We start from the raw sequence: 18,986 nt of genomic DNA, 5'->3' as shown, positions 1-18,986 counted from the left end.
CACACAACAAAATATTCTGATACCATGGTGGTGCCCTGGGGACTGCAGTGAGCGCGGTGGGTCTCTGCTGAGCCACAGACCCCGAGCCCCATGCAGGCAGCGGGGTGCAGGGCTGGCTGCGGCTGGGTGTGCTGTGCACTCTCCTTCCTTCAGTTCTTTCTTTACAAATTTGCAAAGGGCTGTCCAAAGCAAGTAGAGTCTAAAAAACTGGCAGCATAGATATTTATTTTTTTCTGTACAGACTCAGGTAAAACAGAGAGCCCACTGAACGTAGGAAGTGAAGGGTCTGCTGCGCTACTCCCACCGAGGGAAAGCAGCTCCTGCAGTTGCTGGCGGCAAACATCTGCTCCACAGAGCCACACCGCTGGAGAGAAGCGTACTGAGCAATAGTTTCTTTGCTGGCGAAACTGGGCCAAACCTTTTGCTAGTGTAATGCAGGCTAGCAGCGGTGAGGTCAGGCAGGCGATGCTGATTTATGCTAATGAAGGGGCTGGGCTGATCTCCTCATGCTATTTGAGTCAATAGGAGCATTGCCAGCAGCTCCAACAAGGGCATGATTTCATCTCGGCGTGTGTCATCTCACGGTGGAGCAGCCGTCTCCTCCCCGTGCTCTCAGAGCAGCGAGGCCTGGCAGGGCACGGAAGGAGCCGCTTGCTCTCCAGAACTCTCCCCTCTGATTTTAAGGTCTTTCCCTTCTCTGTAGTGCCAAAGCTTGCAAACATTTGCCACCTGCCCGTTCAGTGCAACGCAGCTTTCAGCCTGGCCAGGGGCACGGGAGAACTGAGCAATGACAGGAGTCGTGTGTAGCCATATGGCTGCATTTAACCCAATAACACTGTCATGCATCAGGCATAAGTCATTCCTTATGCTCCGAATTCCCTTGGGAGCAAATGACAAAGCAGCGGCCTGTGCTGAAGCTGCCGAGGGCCGTTTTCACTATTCGAGCATAGGTATTGCACAAGCTGAAGTTCAGCAACTCTGTGCCAAGTGATGATGTTACTGACTGTGGAAGGGAACCAATCCGAAACTGTGGGAAAACCATTTTTGCAGAGAAACGTCATCTCTGAAACCATATAAACAAATCACTTTTGACACAACAGAATGAAGAGCTATAAAAGGAGAGTTTGGGAAAAACACCGCTAATGGGCAGTAATTCACATGGTGCCCGCCAGACTGTATTCTTGTGATTTATGCTCCTTGGGGACACTGGCCTATGATTTCCAAGGCACAGAGGAGTGTGGAAAAGCCTGGCCAGATGTGGGGCCACACTCAGCACCCCTTGTCTCAGAAGATGCGCCAGTGCAGGATGCAGCCGAGCAAGCAGGGTGCTACGCACAGGGGGGCTTTGCAGAGCTGCAAGCGATGGCCTGGGCTGGTCCCAAGAGGCTCCTGGGGGCTGGGCTGGCACCCACCACAGCCATGCTCCCCCAGGGGATACAGGCAGCAGGACCTTTTCATTCAAATGCTGCAGGAGCAGAGGCAAAGTGGTGTCCAAGACATCTGCTACATCTGCATGGTGTCGTCTTTGGGAACAGCAAAGCACAACAGCCATGGCCAGGCAGCTTCACGAGAAACTAATCACTTCTAATCTGCTTAGAAAACTTCAGCCCTTGGGAAAACACAGCATACCTCTCTGTGGGCCTGGGAGGAAAGACCACTGGATGTCAGGTTTAGAAGAAATAAATTAAATTTGTATTAGGGGCTGAAATCCTTTCTCTGCTTTGAGCAGCTGTTTCAGAGAGCAGAAGAGCAATAACCTCTGAGGAGGTGAAATCCACAGCGGAGGAGGAGGTCCTCCACTCGCTGACATGGCACCGTCACCAGCATCATAGTTCCAGCAGTATCAGCTCTTACTGGGTTCCAATTTTTGGTTTTTTTTCTTTCTCAAAAGATCTGTTTCTCCAGCATGCCATCAATAAAACAGCAATAAAACCTTGTGAGCTGCTGCTCTGCAGGGCCCGCTGCGCTTTTTATGAGTAGAAATCCCGAGATCCCAGAGAGCCTTTGGACACATATAAGCTGGGTCTGTAACTCAAGACGCATTGAATTCACAATTTAATCAGACCAACATAAAACTGGCAAGTCTCACAAAGCCCCTGCTCTTACACCATCTCAACTGCTTTTATTTGTCAAAAACCTCGATGCCTTCACCGCTGCACCTGCAGGGTGGTCAGATGTAACATGGTCAGCAAAGATGCGGTACCTCTGTGTGCCGGGGAGCAAGAGCCCCCGTTCCTCCCTGCTGTCTCCTCTGTGACTGGGGGCAGAGGTGACACTTAGCCCCTAACACAGGGCACCTAACGTGTCACACAGCAGCACAGATCACACCTGGATGACCCCAAGCAGGAGCCCGCATCCTGCCCTGGCAGGTCCCTGTGCCTGGAGGAAAACCTCAACCTCACAGCTGCCACCATCCCCCTGCTGCCTCCAAGCAGGACACGCACACAGGTGACACAGAGCAGTGCCACTGAGGTGCCCGAGCCTGGTGCCAGCCACGTGGCTGGCAGCACCCAGTGTGGCACACTGGCCAGGGCAGGAATGCCTTTGCACCAGCACTGCTGCTTCCCTGAGTCCAATGCCCTGCAAAGCCGCTACCCGGGTTGTTACAGCAGGGGGTGGCTGATGGCTTTGCAGCCAGCTCTGCCGAGGGACCAGCCTCCCTAAGCCACCCTGCGCTTGCCCTTCCTGCCCGTTCTCCCAAAAAGCCCTGTCTGCAGGGCAGCACGTGAGCATCCATCCTGGAGAGGATGCTTGGGGCTTGTTGGGAAAGCACTGAAGCTCTTGGATGTGGGTGACCAGGACAGCTGAGCCCACACGGGCAGCAGCACGTGCCCACCGCTGCCTGTGCAGCAGCCCCACCTTGCAGCCCCCACCCACCACAAGGCTGCTGCAGCAGGTTTGCCCCACACCATTTTCTCATTTCTATTTTTAAACAGGATTTTCAGTGGTACTCCAGCAGCACCAGCTGTGTCAGTACCCAGCAACACTTCTGGTCCAGCTTGCTGTTTTCCCAGCTGAGCAGCACCCCTAAGCCCATACCCTGCCCAGCCAGCCCCCTCCCTCCCTGGCCGTGACACCCCCCAGGCTTCACCCCAACCCAGAGTAGAGCTGCAGGACACCATCAGCACCCCTGCAGCGTGCGTGCACACGATGGAGCTCAGCACTTATGTACACATCCCCACACCCACGGCCTCTGCTCCCACTCTCAACCCTTCAGCTCTGCACTTTCTTGCCCCGTTACAACGGGAGCTTGAACAGGCTGGATTTTACACCACAGCTACGAAGTCCCTCTCTTGCCTGAGCTGCGGGCGGCTTATAGCCGGCAGCAGGTTATTCCCCCCTCCCCAGCCAAACTCACTGCGAAGCAAAGATGCTATAAAGTAAACCGAAAACAGTCCTTCAGCATCTGTGCACCCCCCTCACAGGAGGCTCACGTATGCTGTGGGAGGTTTCTGGGCTGCTGCTTTGAAAAGCAATTTGAGGTCAGGCTGACTCAGTGTTTCCCAAAAGCCAACAGCTCTTAATTGTTTCGGTGCAGGTCTAGAGCAGCTGCCAAGCACTGACCACCCTGCGCACCGGCGCCTGCTCCACGTCCCAGGGAGAGGTAGGTGTTTTCCGCACATGTAGATCAGACTAGACCTGCTATCCCAAAATTCAAATGCAAACCACAGCTCTCTGCCTGCAGATAACCTTTTCCACAGCAGGCAGCCAATTCTGGGAAGCCGAGGGATGCTCCCAGGAGGTGAGGAGGGGATGTGCCTGCAGCAGCCCACGCACCCCGAGGATTTCTCATCTTTGTTTCACAGGTAGCTTCTGCAGCTCCAGAGCCCCTGCACGGCTGGAGACTGTCTCCAGCACACTTTGGACAAACAAGCCTTTGCTGTCCATCAAGAGCCAGGTGGCCCCGCTATAAGTGATGCAGATCAGAAACCAGGCTGCCTGGCGCATGCAAGGTCCGGTACTTGCACCATTTAGGAGAACTGGTGTTTCCAGTTCCTCTGCAGGACACGCTGGACGCGGCCACACTGAGCCCTCTGCTCGGGGATTGCCCCCACACCAACCTGCTTCCCAAGGAAGGAGAGGCAGGCTGCAGTGGCTGGTCATCGGACTCCTGTGCTGAGGAGGGAAGGGGCCACCACAGCTGGAGACAGACTCATGAGGCAGCCTCAGGCTATTTCAAAGAGAATGAGTGAGCCCCCCAGAGCACCAGCCCCTCCTTTAACATTTCCAGCTGTAGGAAGATAGGTTACAAAGAACGGGTACAAGTAACTGCTTTCCTACTCCCAAGGAAAATTCAAGGCTAAATGTGTATTACTGCCCTCTCCCTAACACGGGGCAATTGCACAGCCTCTGCAGCCTTCTCAGGAAAGCATTTTTTTCTGGTCCACAGCATTCACAAGCTGAGTTTTGATATGCTCACCCCAGGGCTCGTGCCCATGGATCCCCCTCCAGAGGCTTTACCCTCTCACATCTCCCTGCCTACATTACCTCCATACCTGAGCCAAGCCCCTGTAAGACCTAAACCACCTCCTTTCTCCCAGCCAGGAGCAGTAACCCAAAGGGTTAAGGGCTTTTGTGCAAAAAGCCACTCCATCACATGTGCCTACATGAACAGCAACAGCCGCAGAGCAGCTCAGGAGCGGGTATGCATTGGGGTGCTGAGCACATCCCTGGACCCCTGCCTGCGGGCTGCGTGGGGGCACACGGCTGCAAGCTCTCCACTTGCCTGTTGCACACCAGTCCCACGGGCCCACCGCAGCACACATGGCCTTGCTGCCAGGGCCTCAAGAGCCATGAGAACGTGGGCAGCCCTGGAGTATCCCTGTCTTTAGCCAGAGCCATGCCCAGGGCCAGGCGCAGAGCCCGGGGTGGGAAGAGCTCCCCCCACTCCCTGGGGCTCCCTTGGTACCTGGGTGCTGGGGCTTGCCAAACTCCTTCCCAGCTGGTCCAAAAGAGCCATGTCCACATGGAGCACTACCAAAACATTTATTGAGAAAAGTGCAGGGTGGCCAGGCTCCCCAGGACCACTCTGCAGCTGACCGCACATCTGGGGAGACAAGCACAGCCTTGGCCATGGGCAGCCAGCCTCGGCTCACCCGACGGGTGCTCACCCTGCCAACCTGGGGATCTCCTGTAGCACCTTGTGTGCCTCAAAGCACCCGTGGGGAGATGTGGGCACTTGTTTCCTTGGGGGAAATGCATCCCTGCCGTGGCGTGGCCAGGGAGGTAAGGCTGGCTACGTGATCCCTGCGTGTTCAGCAGCCAGAGGGAGGAGGAAGCAATCCAACACGGTCACTGAACAAGCAGCTGTGAGATCCGGGGGCTGGCTCACACTGGAGAGGGGCTGGGAGCTGCCTGGGAAGAGTGGCTGCTCTGCATCACGCTCCACTTTGGCCTTTGGCTGCTGCTGACTTCTGTCACACCTCCTGCAGCCTCCCCAGAGAGCAGACCTGCCCCACGCTGCTGCAGAAAGCCTCATCAGAGCAAACAGGGGGGCAGAGACCTGCTGCGTGCAGTCCTGGGAGCGAGGGCTTGCTCGGACCATATCCACAGCATGGAAAAATAAACAAACAGGTATTTCTCTCATGGGGAGGAACACCACTTACAAGGCGCCCTAAACCTGTCTGCAAACATGAGAGTAACCACTGCTCCTCCCAGACGGTAGCGTAACTCCACCTTGGGGCTCCCCTTCGCTCAGCCCTTCGGGGAAAAAATAGGGAACGTGGCCCTGCGGGTGTGGGCAGTGCGGCGCACAGCTGCACGGGGCCCAGCCCCATCCTGCACCCCAAGGCAGCACAGCTGCGACCTGGCAGCAGCATGCAAAGGAGAGCACACCCTCACCACGGGCACCCCATGGCTCTCCTGCCCCTTGCTTCCATCCTCGACCTCCACCGGCTTGAGCATGCCGCAAGTCCTGCCAGGAAGCACTCGCGACATCCTGGTCCGGACATGTCTATTTACACAAGGAGAACCACAGACACAGGGCAAGGAGGCACTTCCCAGCCGGCACGGCCAGCTGCCGGCACGGGCTGCTGCCCCCTGCGTGCCACCGGGCTGGGTGCTTTGCCCAGCCGCCACCAAGCCACCTCTCCCTTGCACTGGGCCAGGGCAGAGTCGCTTTGCAGGCGCCGTATTTTCAGAGGTTGGGGGCAGCGATGGGTCCCTGGCTGCACAGACAGTCCAGAGATAGGCAGGGGGGATCTGCTGGTAGCATCATGCCCTGGCAGCAATGAAGGGCAGGGGCCCGCGCTGGCTGGAGAGGCACAGCCCAGGCAAGTGTCCGTCTGGGTTTTAGTCATTCTCACTCTGCAACGGAGAGAGGGAGAGCAAGGGTGAGGTGCCAGGGGCTGCACTGGGGAGGATACAGCCCCTTTTCAATGCACCCAGGACCACCTGATAAGCCTCCCTGCCATGCCACCTCACCTCCATTTTGCTGTATATCCAGCTGAGGAGCTTTGTCACACGTGTGTAAACACCGGGCTTGTTCTTCTGGCCACATCCTGTCCCCCAGCTTGTCACCCCGGCCACATACCAGCGGCCATGGTCCTCACAGACCAGGGGCCCTCCACTGTCACCCTGGCACAGAGGGGCAGAGCAGTGAGGAGAGGAGGCAGGGGATGCCCCTCTGCTGGTACCCAGCCAGGGAACAGCGGAATGCAGGAAAAACGGGCAGCCCTGCCAGTCCTGCACCACCTAGCCTGGTGGGACCATGTGGCCCAGCTCACCTGGCACGCATCTTTCCCTCCCTGCAGGTACCCAGCGCACATCATCCGTGGGGTCAGGTAGCCCTCATACACCTTGTCACTGTTGCAGATCTTGTAGTCAATCAGCTTCACCTCTGCCTCCCGCAGCTTGGGGGATGTGTTATCTGCAAGGCAGGAGGAGCCATGGGGCAGGGTGGGCTTTGTGTCCCCCCATCACCCCCTGGCTCCCCCGCAGCACCAAGCATTTCCACAGCAGCAAGGGGGGAAGCCGGTATTTCTTGCAGGCCTTATTTCTACAGATTTGCACAGCCAGGAGGGCGATTGCTGCAAGTCACCCCTGTGAAACCAGCCCTCAAATACCACAGCAGAGCCACGCTTGCTCTTCTCACACGCTGTGTTCTCAGGTCGGGCTGCGGCATGCAGGAGCTGCCTGCGGAAAGCCAGCATCCTCCCTCACCTTCATTCTCCCTGGTCTTCCCAAAGCCGGTGATGAAGCAGGACCTGCCGGTCTGGAATCGCTGGCCGTACATGGGAAGGCAGGCTGGGCGAACCTGAGCTGGAGGGACACATGTTGAAAACCAGTCAAGGAGAGAGGGGTGAGTCACCCAGGAGCAAAACAGCTGCTGTAGTCACCAGCCCTGTGGCTAGGGAGGAGCGTGGCATGCAGGAAACACTCCCCTCTGCGCCCACCCGGGCAGGGTCCCTGCTGGCCCCCGGTGTCCTACCCACACAGGGCACAGTGTGCGGCACGATGCTGATGCCAACAGCACTGGTCCTGCCAGGGGAGGACGGGAGAGTTGCCAGCCACGGGACAGGCAGGTGAAAGCAGTGTGGCCACAGCAGAGTGGGATGCTTCAGCTGGCAGCAGCCCCATGCAGCCCAGGGGATGGCTCCAAGGGGACCCGAGCTGCCTTTTGTTCCTGGCATCCCCAGACTCTCTCTGCCCCCCCCGAACACCAGCCCCAGCGAAGCTCAGCCCTGCGGCATTGCAAGCTGAGAGGCATCACCTGAGAGCGTCAGCGGCCTGGAGAGCTTCATGAGAGCAATGTCGTAGTCATCGTGATCGTCGCTGTAGTTGGAGTTGATGATGACCTGGGAGACGGAGATGCCATCTGTGTGCTGCTTCAGGTCCGAGACGCCGCCATACACCTTCCAGTCATCGAGGATCTTCATGCTGTTCCTGGCCAGGGAGAGGTGGAGGCAGCAAGGAGTGAGACACAGGGAGAGCTGAGCTGAGTGCCAGCACGAGGGCTGCCGGCTGCAGCCGGTGCCCCCAGGCAGGACAGCAGCACTGTGGGAGGCTGCCCACAGCAGCACTCACATGAAGAAGCAGTGGGCTGCCGTGAGGACCCACTGCGCATCGATGATGGTGCCGCCGCAGATGTGGATTGGCCCGTACTGCACACTGACTTGCCAGGGCCATTTGCTCACGGAGGTTTCCTTTCCTCCGATGATCCGGCCAGAAATCCTCTGCCCACAGGCTGGAGGGGAAAGCAGGGCTGAGAGCAGGGCTCAGGGAGAAGGCAAGCTTGGAGGGGGGCGCACAACATCCCCACCACCCGCAGACACCAGCGGTGCTCAGTACATGCGCAGGGGCCAGTGCAGGCCAGGGGAATGCAATCTTCGCAGTTTTCTGTTACCCAGACAGTTTGCTGGAAAACGCCCTATTTGCCCAACCCTGTGCAAAGGAGGGAGGAAAGTGCTCCCAAGCATGTGTTTGGCCTTGCCCGCCCTCGGCTGCCTGCCCTGCCAGCCGGTCCCCTTACTTGTGCATCGGAGGGAGACATACTTTCCCGTGAGACACTGTGAGCTGCAGGAGAGAAGAGAAACAGCCTCAGCCCCAGCCCTACAGCACCAGGGCAGGGCCAGAAGGCAACACCGCCTGGTACCTGTTGAGGCTCTGCTGGATGGTGTCTCGCTCCTCGGTCACAGTGAGGCTCTTGCCGGAGATGTGCAGGGGGATGTATTCAGTCTGTGATGCACTGGGAGGGGAGAGGAGAAAAGCAGTGAGGGTCCCCCCACCGTAGGCACTGACTGCCTGGTCCCTGCCTTCTCAAAGAAGTTAGTTCTGCACACTAAACCTGGAGAGGGATGGACAAAAACGCCCAGAGCAGCACTGGACACAGCCTTCCACTGGAAAAGCATGGTGCTGGTGGAAAAAGCACAGCGGACCAGGCACCTGGCCAGGGGAAGAGGACCAGAGCAACACCCAGGGGGCTGGCAGAGCCCCAGTGCCCAAGCAGGATAACCTATCCCTGGGGAATTACTTCTGAAATCCCAGCTGCCGGCAGGTCTTTCTGGAGAAGGAGTCATCCCAGGCACTGCTGCACACTGGCAGCCACTGGCTTTCAGTGCTGGAGTAGACGTGGAGCAAGGACTCGTCGGATGCAAAGCGCACTGCGGGGATGGAGCAGGCAGGTCAGTAGTACCCAGTGCCCTGGGGGCTCCCCATGTTCCCACCACCCCTGGCTCCCAGGGCCTCACCACAGCCCAGCTCATCGCTCCTCTGGGAGCAGTCGACGATGCCGTCACAGCGCACGGGGTTGTCCTTGCAGGTCTCGGCTGGCTCCTTGTACACGATGCCAGTCTGCGACCTCCAGAACATAACTGGAAGCAAGCAGATGCTGTGGTGAGGCTGCTGGCAGCGGCCCGCTGTGGGCGAGGGTGCTGCAACCCACCCAGACTGGGGTCTGGAGGAGGTCTGCCAAGCCCAGGGGGCCCAGACACCAGGCGTGAGCTCGGGTGCAGGGCTGCTGTTCGAGCCAAGAGTGAGAAGCTGCAAGATGCAGGGCTGGAGGAGGACTGGCCAGTCCCGAGCATCGACCAGTGCTGCTCAGCTGCCACAAGCCTCTCTCACTTAACCCACTTCTGGCTTGCTCCAGCAGAAAGATGCATTCAGCCTGGCGAATTCTTCAAGCCCACCAGCTAGAGCAGCTGCGACTGGTGTTAGGAGGATTAAAGAGATTCCCTCGCTGCCTGTGCCGCCTACAGACCGCACTTTGCTTGCGGGGTCCTGTCTGGTAACCCTGCGCCTTGGGGAGGGTGAGCATGGGTGCTGCTGGGGCGCCCTGCCACCCTGAAGCAAGCCCAGGAAAAGGGAAGCGCAGTGCAGCACCCCCCGGCCCCCCGGCCAAGGCAGGCAGCCGAAGCAGCAGCTCTCCTCTTCCCGGGAATCTGCTCCTGCCTGTCCACCAGATGTCAGGAACACTCCGGCAGTGGGAAGAGCGCATCTCTGCCTGCTGCCTGCGGGCCAGGGATTTCCCTGGGCCATCTCCCAGCCCAGCTCCCCCAGCCTCCGCTGACCTGCAGCCCTTCTGAGGTGCCCCCCCCCACCCCAGGGAACCCCGAGCCCCTCCCTGGCTGGGACCCCACTCACACAGCAGGATAAGGGCGATGAGCAGCGCGATGAGGACGGAGATGCAGAAGATGAGCGCGAGCCGTCGCTGGCTCATGCAGGGAGCTCTGAACATGGAGGATCCTGGCAGCAAGGCACAGGCAGGGTCAGGGGGAGCAGCTGCCTCCCCAGGGTGCCTGGACCCTGCTGCCCACCAGCACGTGCCAGGAGCTTCCTGGCTCCCCATGCGCCCCACTGCCCGGAGCACCCGCAACATGTGGGAGAGCAGGGCCACGCATCCCCCCATCCTGCCACCGCCACTGTCCTCTCCCATGCCCCTGGCACCCCTCACACACCCCCAGGGAAACACCAGCCTGTGGCCAAGGCTTGTGCCAGCAGCAGGCACAGGCACCCATCCCTGCATCCCTCCATCATCCCTCCCCACCCTGGGTGGGACCAGGGCCAGGGCAGCCAGAGACCACCCTTGGCACCATCCTCTTACGTGTGCTCTCACAGGTCGTGCAGGGGGCCGGGGCTGGGCTGCACTCTGGGCTGTAGGGCTTGAAACTAATGCCGAGGACACTTTCTCGAGGCTGCGGAGGTCGGGCACCGAAGATGTTGCTGCCTGTGGAGGCATGGAGGCTGGAAGGGACACTGCTGGGTGTTGCAGCGGTCTGTGAGCAGAGGAGACCATTACTGGCGATGCCCACCGGACAGTCCCTGCAGCTGCCACCCCTCTGTCCAGGCAACTCTGAAGGCAAAGGCGAAGCGGAGCCGAGCTCCCCAGCACGGTGCTGAGCTCCCCAGCACCGCCAGCCGTTGCCACTAGTGGCTAATCCTCCGCAGTACCGTAAACTACGCAGAGGTGCCACTGCGGTGCCTCTTTCTGTACCATCAAGCCCAAGCCATGCGTCATCTGGGATGGCTGAAAACCTCTTTGTCACAGAGCTGTTCCCCCTTTAGGTGGCTGCTGGCCAAACTTCCCAAACTGATAGCTTTGCTCAGAGCGATCAGCCGAGTATTTGGCAGCGGGTCAGTCATGCTGTGGCCCAGTTCCACAAGGCTAGTGCCCCAATTTATGCATCTATCCTTAATTAGCCATTTGAAAAATACAGTGCAATTTCCAGCTGTTATTTAGTAATACTTAATAATCAGTGTTTTCCAAGCCCTGAAACGTCCTGCACTCTGGAATGCTGCTCTGCAGTTGTGTCACTCCTGATCCATGAATTTGCAAAAGAGTATGTATTTGTTTCCTTTCCTCAAGATATACTCTTCCAAGCACTCCATCAGCTATAGAAGCAAGAACCCCTCATTTTCCCTCTGAGAGGACCTGTGTACAAAGCCCAAGATAAATGCCATTTTCTCTGCCATTTGTAAGATCTCGGTTACATCTTTAGCAGTAAGAAACGGCTGTGTGCCTTACAGAAACTGCAAGGGCATCACGCACCAGCAGCACGGCAGTGACAGCCCAGCCTGGGCTTTGCTGCCGGCAGGTGCTCACTATGCTGCCTCGCTCCTCAGGCCAGCTGTCCCCCAGCGCCACGCAGCCACGACCGACTGTGTTCACACTGGGCTGTTCAAGGGAAGCCAGTTAAATTCAGACTGTCTGTCCCTGCAGACAGCGTCGCTGCTGCCCCTCAGAAGGGGCACCCAAGGGTGAAGCGGAGCCGCCAGCCTTTGGCAGCAGAGCGCAGGCAGCGTGGCACCCACACCCCAGCCCACCGCCCAGGGGGCTGCTTATCAGCTGGGGGGGTGCTCAGACGCACCCCTCTGGAAGCCTGTCTGATTTTGGGCCCTGCAGCTGCTAGAAATCACACTTCCCCATAACCACAAACCATCCCTTACCCAGAGCAGGCAGCACCTGGGCTGGTGCACGGCTCTGGAGCAGGCAGAGGGGATGGGGGTGGTGGGCAGCACAGGAGCCACCACCACCAGGTTGCCCGCTTCCAGCTGGATTTTCTCTGTCCTCGTGTTTCCTGCAGGGAATCGGGAGCCCTAATGAACACATTGGGAGCCTGCTCAGGGTCATGCTTTGTAAATACAGCTGTGCCCTTTCTTGCAATGCAGTGGTGTAACTTCCTGGGCATTATCCCGTGAGTCACGCACCCTGGCGTGGCCACACGCTCCCGGCACAGGGTCTGCCTCAGCCCCAAGCCGAACATGGCAGGGGAGACCCCACCTCTTAACTGTGCCTTGGGAACCGCTCCCAGCCCAGGCGCACCAGCCGCAGAGCCGGCGGGCACAGCACCCCGGGCTCCTGGCGAGGCTGCCTGGCCACCCGCCCTGGCTAGCAGCGGGGTGTGCAGGGCTACCCCCCGGCACAGGCTGTCAGCCCCACCGGCACAGACCTCCTCCTGCCGCCCGCAGGGCCCTTGGCAGGCACCGTTAGCCTCTCCCGGCCATTGACAGACAACGGCAACCCAGCGAGCAGCTCCCCAGCCTCCTGCACGCATGGGGAGGAGAGGCAGTTTCTGTTTCTCAGCATCACCCTCCCCTCCTCACCCCTTCCCCGGCAGGCAGCAGTAACAAGCCTGAATTTGCTCAGCCTGCAGCTGAACAACGGTTCTCCCTATTCCTGAATTTCACAGCAGCTGCGTGGGCAAGCCCAGGACAGCCGTGCTGCGGGCTTGCCTTCTCGTGGGGCTCTCCCAAGGTGCTGGGGAGCCCAGGAGAGCCCCTCGGTGTGTTCTGCCAGGCTGGGTTGGCACAGCAGCCGGGAGGGCTATACGGTGCCCTGGCAGTGTCCTTCCCTAATGAGCCTGAGCAGTCACACCGATGGGATTCAAGTTCTTGTGGCAAGTATTGCACGCCTGCTCCGTGAAACACCCCTGGGTACCCTCAGTGCCCGTTGTTAGAAAGCAGAGACTATCAGCAAGAGAGCCTGAGTTCCAGCAGGTCCCCCACCACTGCTTTGCAGAAACAAAGCAACACACCGGTGCCAGGAGCCCTTCCTAGGAAAATAATTTCTCCTCTCTATGTGTAAATGAGGTTTTTATAAATACCCGGACAGGATAATTTATGTTGGCATTTGTATGCTATCTCTGCATGTCTGATATTTCACATGCCTCATCCTGCAGCCAGCATAACCCTTCAGTCATCAGATCAGCAGAATTACAGTGCTGTTAAGGACAAACCTCTCCATTGTACTAGAAAACACAGCCCAGCTTCACCAGTAAGCTAGCGATGCTGGACACTAAAACATTCCCACCTCCAGTGCGCAGACACTGCAAATCAACACGTAAGTACACTATAGGTTAAACTGCTCTTATTATTTCTTAGCAGGAAAGAAATAATGCCCTTTCTTACACTCAGGTGAACAATTAGCTACTTATTTCCTTAGAAGTCTAAAGTTCAAGGTTTGTTTTTTTTTTCAGGTCTATCACCAAAGCTAACAAAACTTTTACCACAGGCTCCCAGCAACCTGCATAACTGGTTGCTGTAGCGTAAGCCACTGGAGCAGAGAACAAACAGCAGCGGCTTTATGAAGATATTTCTGTTAAGGAGCGTGCATTACCCTGGTGAGTGAGCTGCGACTTCTGCCCACAAAACCTTTACTCATCCTTTGCTGGCTTTTGAGTAAAAGTCAGACCCGGAGCCATGCCTATCTCACACACGTGACTGCGGTTTGAGCCCTTTTTCTGACGTCCTCTCTGCGAATGTTCCACCAGCCATGAAAGCTTTAAGCGCTGCTGGGGGCTGAGGGATGAACGTCGTCAGGCTTGGGGACTGGAGCACAACCAGCTGCTCTCTGTGGCAGGCCTGGCTTTCAGATGAGCAGGGAGGAGGGATGCTGGGGACACCAGGGGAGCAGGGATGCTGGGGACACTGGGGGACTCCTGGCCAGCTCTGCCCACCTGATGCCTGGCCCAGGCTGCTTGGGGGATGAGTGGATGGTGCCTGTCTGCAACACAAGCCCTTTGCTAAACCTGTCACGAGTGTAAACAGCACCTCACTCCTGTGCTCTGCTCTGAGGCTCGGAGCAGAGCTGGGAAAAGCATTGAAGCCACCGGAGAAGCCCACCCCATTCGCATCATGAGCTGCCATGTGCACTGACCTCCAGCTTGACTCCCTGCCATGGAGGCAAGGCCACCAGACCCATGCCAGAAGAGGCCAGTCACCAGGGGAAAGGCAGTCAGGGCTGGTTTGAGGCTCAGGATCCACGCGTGATAGGGAGGGAAGGCAGGGAAACCAGCCAGCAGTCACCCACAGTTTCGGAGTGGGAGGGAGAGAGGAAGCCAGGCAACACCTGGGGTGTTGCAACCAGACCCAGGGCCCAGCCGTGTCCCGGTGGAGCAGAAGGGCATGGCAGCTACCCAAAATTTGGAGCATCAAAAAGGGAGGGAGACAGCCTAGCTGAAATAAGCTGGAAGGAGCTGCCTAAATAGGCGATCATCTTTCCCAGGTGGGCTCAGCAGCCCGCCCCTCACCATGGTTCTCTGCAGCTCACAGCCCATTGCCTGGAGCAGGGAACTGGCTCCTTCACCTGGCTGTGGAGTGCTGATTGTCCATGGCAGGTTAGCTCAGCAAGCACACAACAGCGACATTGTCCTCCTGCTTACTGGGGATGAAACCCTCCCGAGCTCATGAAAGCCCCCCTTCCCTCCCAGTGATATCCATCCCACTCCAGTGCCGCAGCTGCGTGGTGCCTCCCTGGGAGGGGGCAGACCCCAGTCCCGGGGACAAACCGGGCAGGAACTGCGAGAGGATGCTGCCAAGACTCTGGTGCTGTAAAGGGGCAACACATGGGGAAGTGAAATCCCAAAGCACACAAGGGCCGTTTTGAAAGCACAGGGGACAAGCCGTGCTGATTGAGTCAGCCCAGCCTGGCCAGCGACAGGTTGCCCTATGCCAGTGTGAGTAGTCCTTCAGGCAGAGATCAGAAAATGTTCCAGGGGGTGAGTAATCGCTGCTCACCCCATTCCATGGATGGACAAACCGAGGCAGGGAGAGATGAAGCGACTCTCCTGCAGTTGCAGTGCCGAGGGAGGCACCTGGGACTCCTAAATGGCCCATTTAATCCAAGCAACAAAGCCCAGGTGGCCCAGTGGGGATGCCCAATATTGGGTAATTGTCTCCATAGATGTGCATCCTAATTTCTGCCCTGCCCTCACCAAGATGCGGTGCTCCTGCCTGCTTTCAGGGCCATGCAGAGCTGGGATCACACTGCCATGCTGGGGGCAGGCTGCCTCTCCCTCAGGACCCTGCCAGGATCTGGCACAAGCCCACTCTGCCCCTGCTCTTGCCTGCCTCTGAGGCACCAGCATGCCAAAGGGCAGGAAGAGGATGGCTCTTACAGCTGGCCCTGCCTCCCCTGGGCCCCATCCACCCCGTCATTGCACGTTCCGGACGTCGCTGGCACAGCCGACAGCCCTTGGTGCGGTAATTACCCGCTGCCTCGCCTGGGCGGGCTGAGCCCAGTGCCCAGCCGGGGAGGGATGTTTTCCCCATGACAGGATGCTCAGCATGGCCCCGCGGCTGAGACTAAGCAGGCTCCAGTCAACCCAGCCTGAAAAGAGCACAGGGAAAACTGCCAGGAGAGCGGGCAAGAGCGAGCAGTGGGGGCCAAGGCCACCAGCGTGCTGCCACTGCTACCGACATGCTGCTGGGAGGTGCCAAGGGCTCAGGAGCATGCAGCTCCCATGGCTGCCAAGCCACACCGGCTCCCACCAGCAGCACCAGCCCTCCCCACCAGCTGGTTCCCCCCAATTTGCAAATCTGTTCCAGCATGGAAAAACAGCGGTGCTGGGGGGCCCGGACACCTCCTCTGCCAGCATGGGGCTGATGTCGGGGATGCCGGCGGCAGTCCTCCTCCCTCCATGTGCCGAGGGGGTGCTGGAGGCAGCCAGCCCCACAGGCGGCTCACCCCAGGTCCTTCTCCCCACCAGCAGCAACAGGCTGCTGTGAAGGCAACACCCCAGAGAGCAGGAGGGAGAAACTGGGCCCTCCACCAAACCCCAAGGAAAACGGGTCCGTACGGCCACAGAGCAACCCCCGATACTCCGGGCTGGAGCTGGGGGAGCTGCCCGTGCCTTACCGGAGAGGTTTTCCCGTCCATCGGCCGCTGCAGGGCTGGGCTGGGGTCACAGCTCCAGCACAGCCATCCTTCGCTGCGCAGCGAAGTGCAGAGCGAAGTCAGGTCCTCGGGGACAGGGCAGAATCTGTTTGCCGAGCAGGCTTGTACGTCAGTGCCAGCGCCAGCACCAGGTGTTGGAGGAAAACCAGTCCGACCTGCTGCCCAGCTCCACCGCTGCCTGTTTCCCAACTGCTCCAGGCACAACACGAAAATTACCTGCCTCTGCTGCCGGCTGCGCCAGCCAGCTGCTGGGGAACCAGGGCAGGGGCTATAGGAGCCTTGGCTGCTGCCAAAGGTCCAGGGGTCTGGGAGCAGGGGAGGTCTGGCCCTGGGGGAGAGCGGCATCCCAGGCACCAAGGGCTCCTCACTGCTCTCCTAGCTGCCTGCCCACCTAGGGTCCCCCTTCTCCGCTGTGTGTCTGCCACACACTCACTCACACATCTCCTGCACCCGCCGAGGCTGCATGCACCAGCTGATGGGAGAGGAAGGGATGCGCAGCCATGTCCAACCCCAGAAAAAGCCCTCTCCTGAGCCCCAGGTGACCGAGAAGTCCAGAATGCCCTGTTTTGAGGGGAAAAAAAAGCCATTTCCTTCTAGTTTCTCTAGAGGCTTTTTCACTCCCTTGCTAATGGAGCAATGCTTTCACATTGTGCAAGGAGAAAGCAGCAGTCTCCCACTTCCTCTGTGGACATGAGCTAGGGATGCTCTGCTTAACCAAGAACTCACATTGGACAGGAACAGGTAAAAATATTGAGATGAAAAGGTCCAGCTCCATCATGTGCTTCCTGATACCCAGACCCCAGACCCATGACCCCCAGTGCCACACACCCTGCTCACCCCAGCACTTGGCTGCCGGGGGAGTGGTTGCAGGGCAGATGAACGAGGCTGCACCACGATCTCTGCTCTGTACTGCACTGCAGAGAAGTGGGATGGTGTCCCAGAGATGCAGCTGGTGCTTCATGTAACCCAGGCTGCTCCTAGCTTCGGCCACGGTATGGATGAGCAGCTTCTGGGATAAGGGCTCATTGCAAGAAATGGCCCCTCCTGCCTGCCCGCAAGGGCTGGCACCAGGTGGTGCGAGGGCAGCGAGTGGCTTGGCAGGGAGGAGGGTAACCTCTCCGATGGCCCGGTCCTGGGAGGCTCTGTCTGGTGGCGTGGTGCCTCCTGGGAGCCCCATCCTGACACTGTTTTCCAGGCACATTTCTCCTGGCATTATTCATAGCATAAGTCCCTTATTCATCCGGCTCCCCACCCACACCTGCTCTTCAGAAGGGCAGGAGACAAGCAGGGCTACCTAAGCTTGAAGAAAACTTTCTTCAAAGCCCCCTTGATTTCAAGGCTGAAAAGCTTGGGATGGATCCCGCTGTCCCCTCTACCCTGCCCCAGGGCTCCCCATCCCATCCCTTCCCAGAGGGATCAACTCCTGCCCTTCTCTCACGCACAGCCCGGGGCCAAACCCGGGCAGCCATACAGGAGTATCAAGGAGCTCAGAGAAGACTGACACCTGAGCCCATCCTCATCTTGGTGTTTGCTCCTGTTTTCTTCTAGCAAGTTCATTATCAAGCCTGTTGCCTGCCTCTCTCCGGTGAGCCCAGCCAGAGCCTTGCTGCCTCGGCAGGTCCCGCACGTGCACACAGGGCAAATGCTTCCCCAGAGGCGGCCACAAGCCAGGCTGCCTGCTCTGGGGATCCCCTCTGCCAGGGCAGGGTGCTTTCTGAGCCAGCCCTTGCTCTGCAGCACACTCCTCTTCAGTTTTCACATGCAGGACTAACAGCATTGTGTTTGCTTTTTGCAGTTCACCCGGTGCCCCTGAGGGCTCTGCCTTGCTGGGGTGCAGGGGCAGAGGGAGGCAGGGGCTGGCCCTGTGGCGAGCTCTGTCCCCGGACAGCCCTGAGCTGGCCTGGCCCGTGTGCCTGCACAAGCTGCCACATCCTTTTAAAAGGGGTTCTCAGAAAGTAGCTCCAGGCAACAGCTCCAGGAATTATTGCTCGCTGGTGTTTCTACAAAGCCACCTACAGAAAGCAAGTTGCAGAGCATTGTGCCTCTGAACTTGACACCAGCAACCTGATGTTAAAAGTCATCTGTGCACAACACCTCCTGGGTGAAATCCTCGCACTTTCTTGCTGGTAACTGCTGCACCCTCCCACCCTCTCAGCTAGCAAACCAAGGTGCTAATGGCATGCACAGCCAGAGCCAGCACCACCAGCCTGGGAGAGCCTGACAGCTCCTCCGCTCTCTGCTCAGACCTCCAGGCATGAGGGAATTGGGAAGGGAAGAGGATAACTCTGCTCTTCCAGGCAAGGCACAGAACCAGCCCTCCAGCCTCAGCCTGAGCCCTGCACCACATAGTGCAGCATCACCGCCTGAGCCTGCCGTGCCAGGGCTGTGCGGCCCCTCTGCTGCCCTGGACAAATCTCCCTGAGGTCCACCAGGAATCCCAGCACCGCTCCAGCCTTGCCCGTGCCAAAACTGCCAGCATTGCTGAGGCTGCAGCACCCTCAGCCCCGGCTGCAGCACAGCAGCTCCAGGATGCGGGTGCCATGTGAGGGAGCAGCAGCCAGGCAGGTGGGAGGATGGAGCCCAGGACATGCTCTGCATCCTGCCTCGCAACAGGAGCAGCCCTTTGCCGAGTAGGTGCCCAGGGCTAGTGGCTGGTAGGAGGGTCCCGGTGGAAGCCAGGCACAGGGTCAGGCCTGGGGTGGCTGCAGCTCCCAGCCCTCGCTGTCCCTCAGAGGAGCTGCAGAGGTTCTGGGGAAAGACGTGCTGTGCGGTTCTGACTCAGGTGATTTCCAGCTTTGTAAAAACATGGCTTTTCCTATTCAAAGATTAGTCAATTATTTTGAAGGTGAAAAGGAAACTTGGCAGGGTTCTCAAG

General features: G+C 58.6%; 1 protein-coding gene across 1 annotated transcript; it reads right to left on the bottom strand.

Annotated features, from left to right (window-relative positions):
- Positions 1-4,984: 4,984 nt before the first annotated feature.
- On the bottom strand, positions 4,985-18,981 carry TMPRSS13 (transmembrane serine protease 13). The gene is made up of 13 exons (XM_037410072.1): positions 16,073-18,981; positions 10,541-10,712; positions 10,081-10,182; positions 9,189-9,311; positions 8,972-9,101; positions 8,594-8,686; positions 8,471-8,514; positions 8,026-8,185; positions 7,712-7,884; positions 7,162-7,260; positions 6,726-6,868; positions 6,424-6,576; positions 4,985-6,306 (listed from the first exon to the last, which is right to left on the bottom strand). The coding sequence occupies exons 1-13, from the start codon at positions 16,454-16,456 to the stop codon at positions 6,292-6,294; spliced, it is 1,791 nt and encodes a 596-aa protein (XP_037265969.1). The 5' UTR covers positions 16,457-18,981; the 3' UTR covers positions 4,985-6,291.
- Between the last annotated feature and the right edge of the window lie 5 nt (positions 18,982-18,986).

The sequence above is a fragment of the Falco rusticolus genome, chromosome 16, assembly GCF_015220075.1.
Source record: "Falco rusticolus isolate bFalRus1 chromosome 16, bFalRus1.pri, whole genome shotgun sequence".
NCBI classification, from domain to species: Eukaryota; Metazoa; Chordata; class Aves; order Falconiformes; family Falconidae; genus Falco; species Falco rusticolus.
The sequence above is the reverse complement of the archived record's forward strand: the minus strand, read 5'-3'. Positions and strand labels throughout refer to the sequence as shown.

Bases quoted from the DNA above. Each gene is read 5' to 3' on its own strand.
- TMPRSS13 (XM_037410072.1), bottom strand. From the start codon at position 16,456: ATGCCGCTCTCCCCCAGGGCCAGACCTCCCCTGCTCCCAGACCCCTGG. The intron at 9,102-9,188 runs GTGAGGCCCTGG...CCATCCCCGCAG, and splicing joins GAGCGATGAGCTGGGCTGTG to TGCGCTTTGCATCCGACGAG. The intron at 8,687-8,971 runs GTAATTCCCCAG...CTCCCCTCCCAG, and splicing joins CGGCAGCTGGGATTTCAGAA to TGCATCACAGACTGAATACA.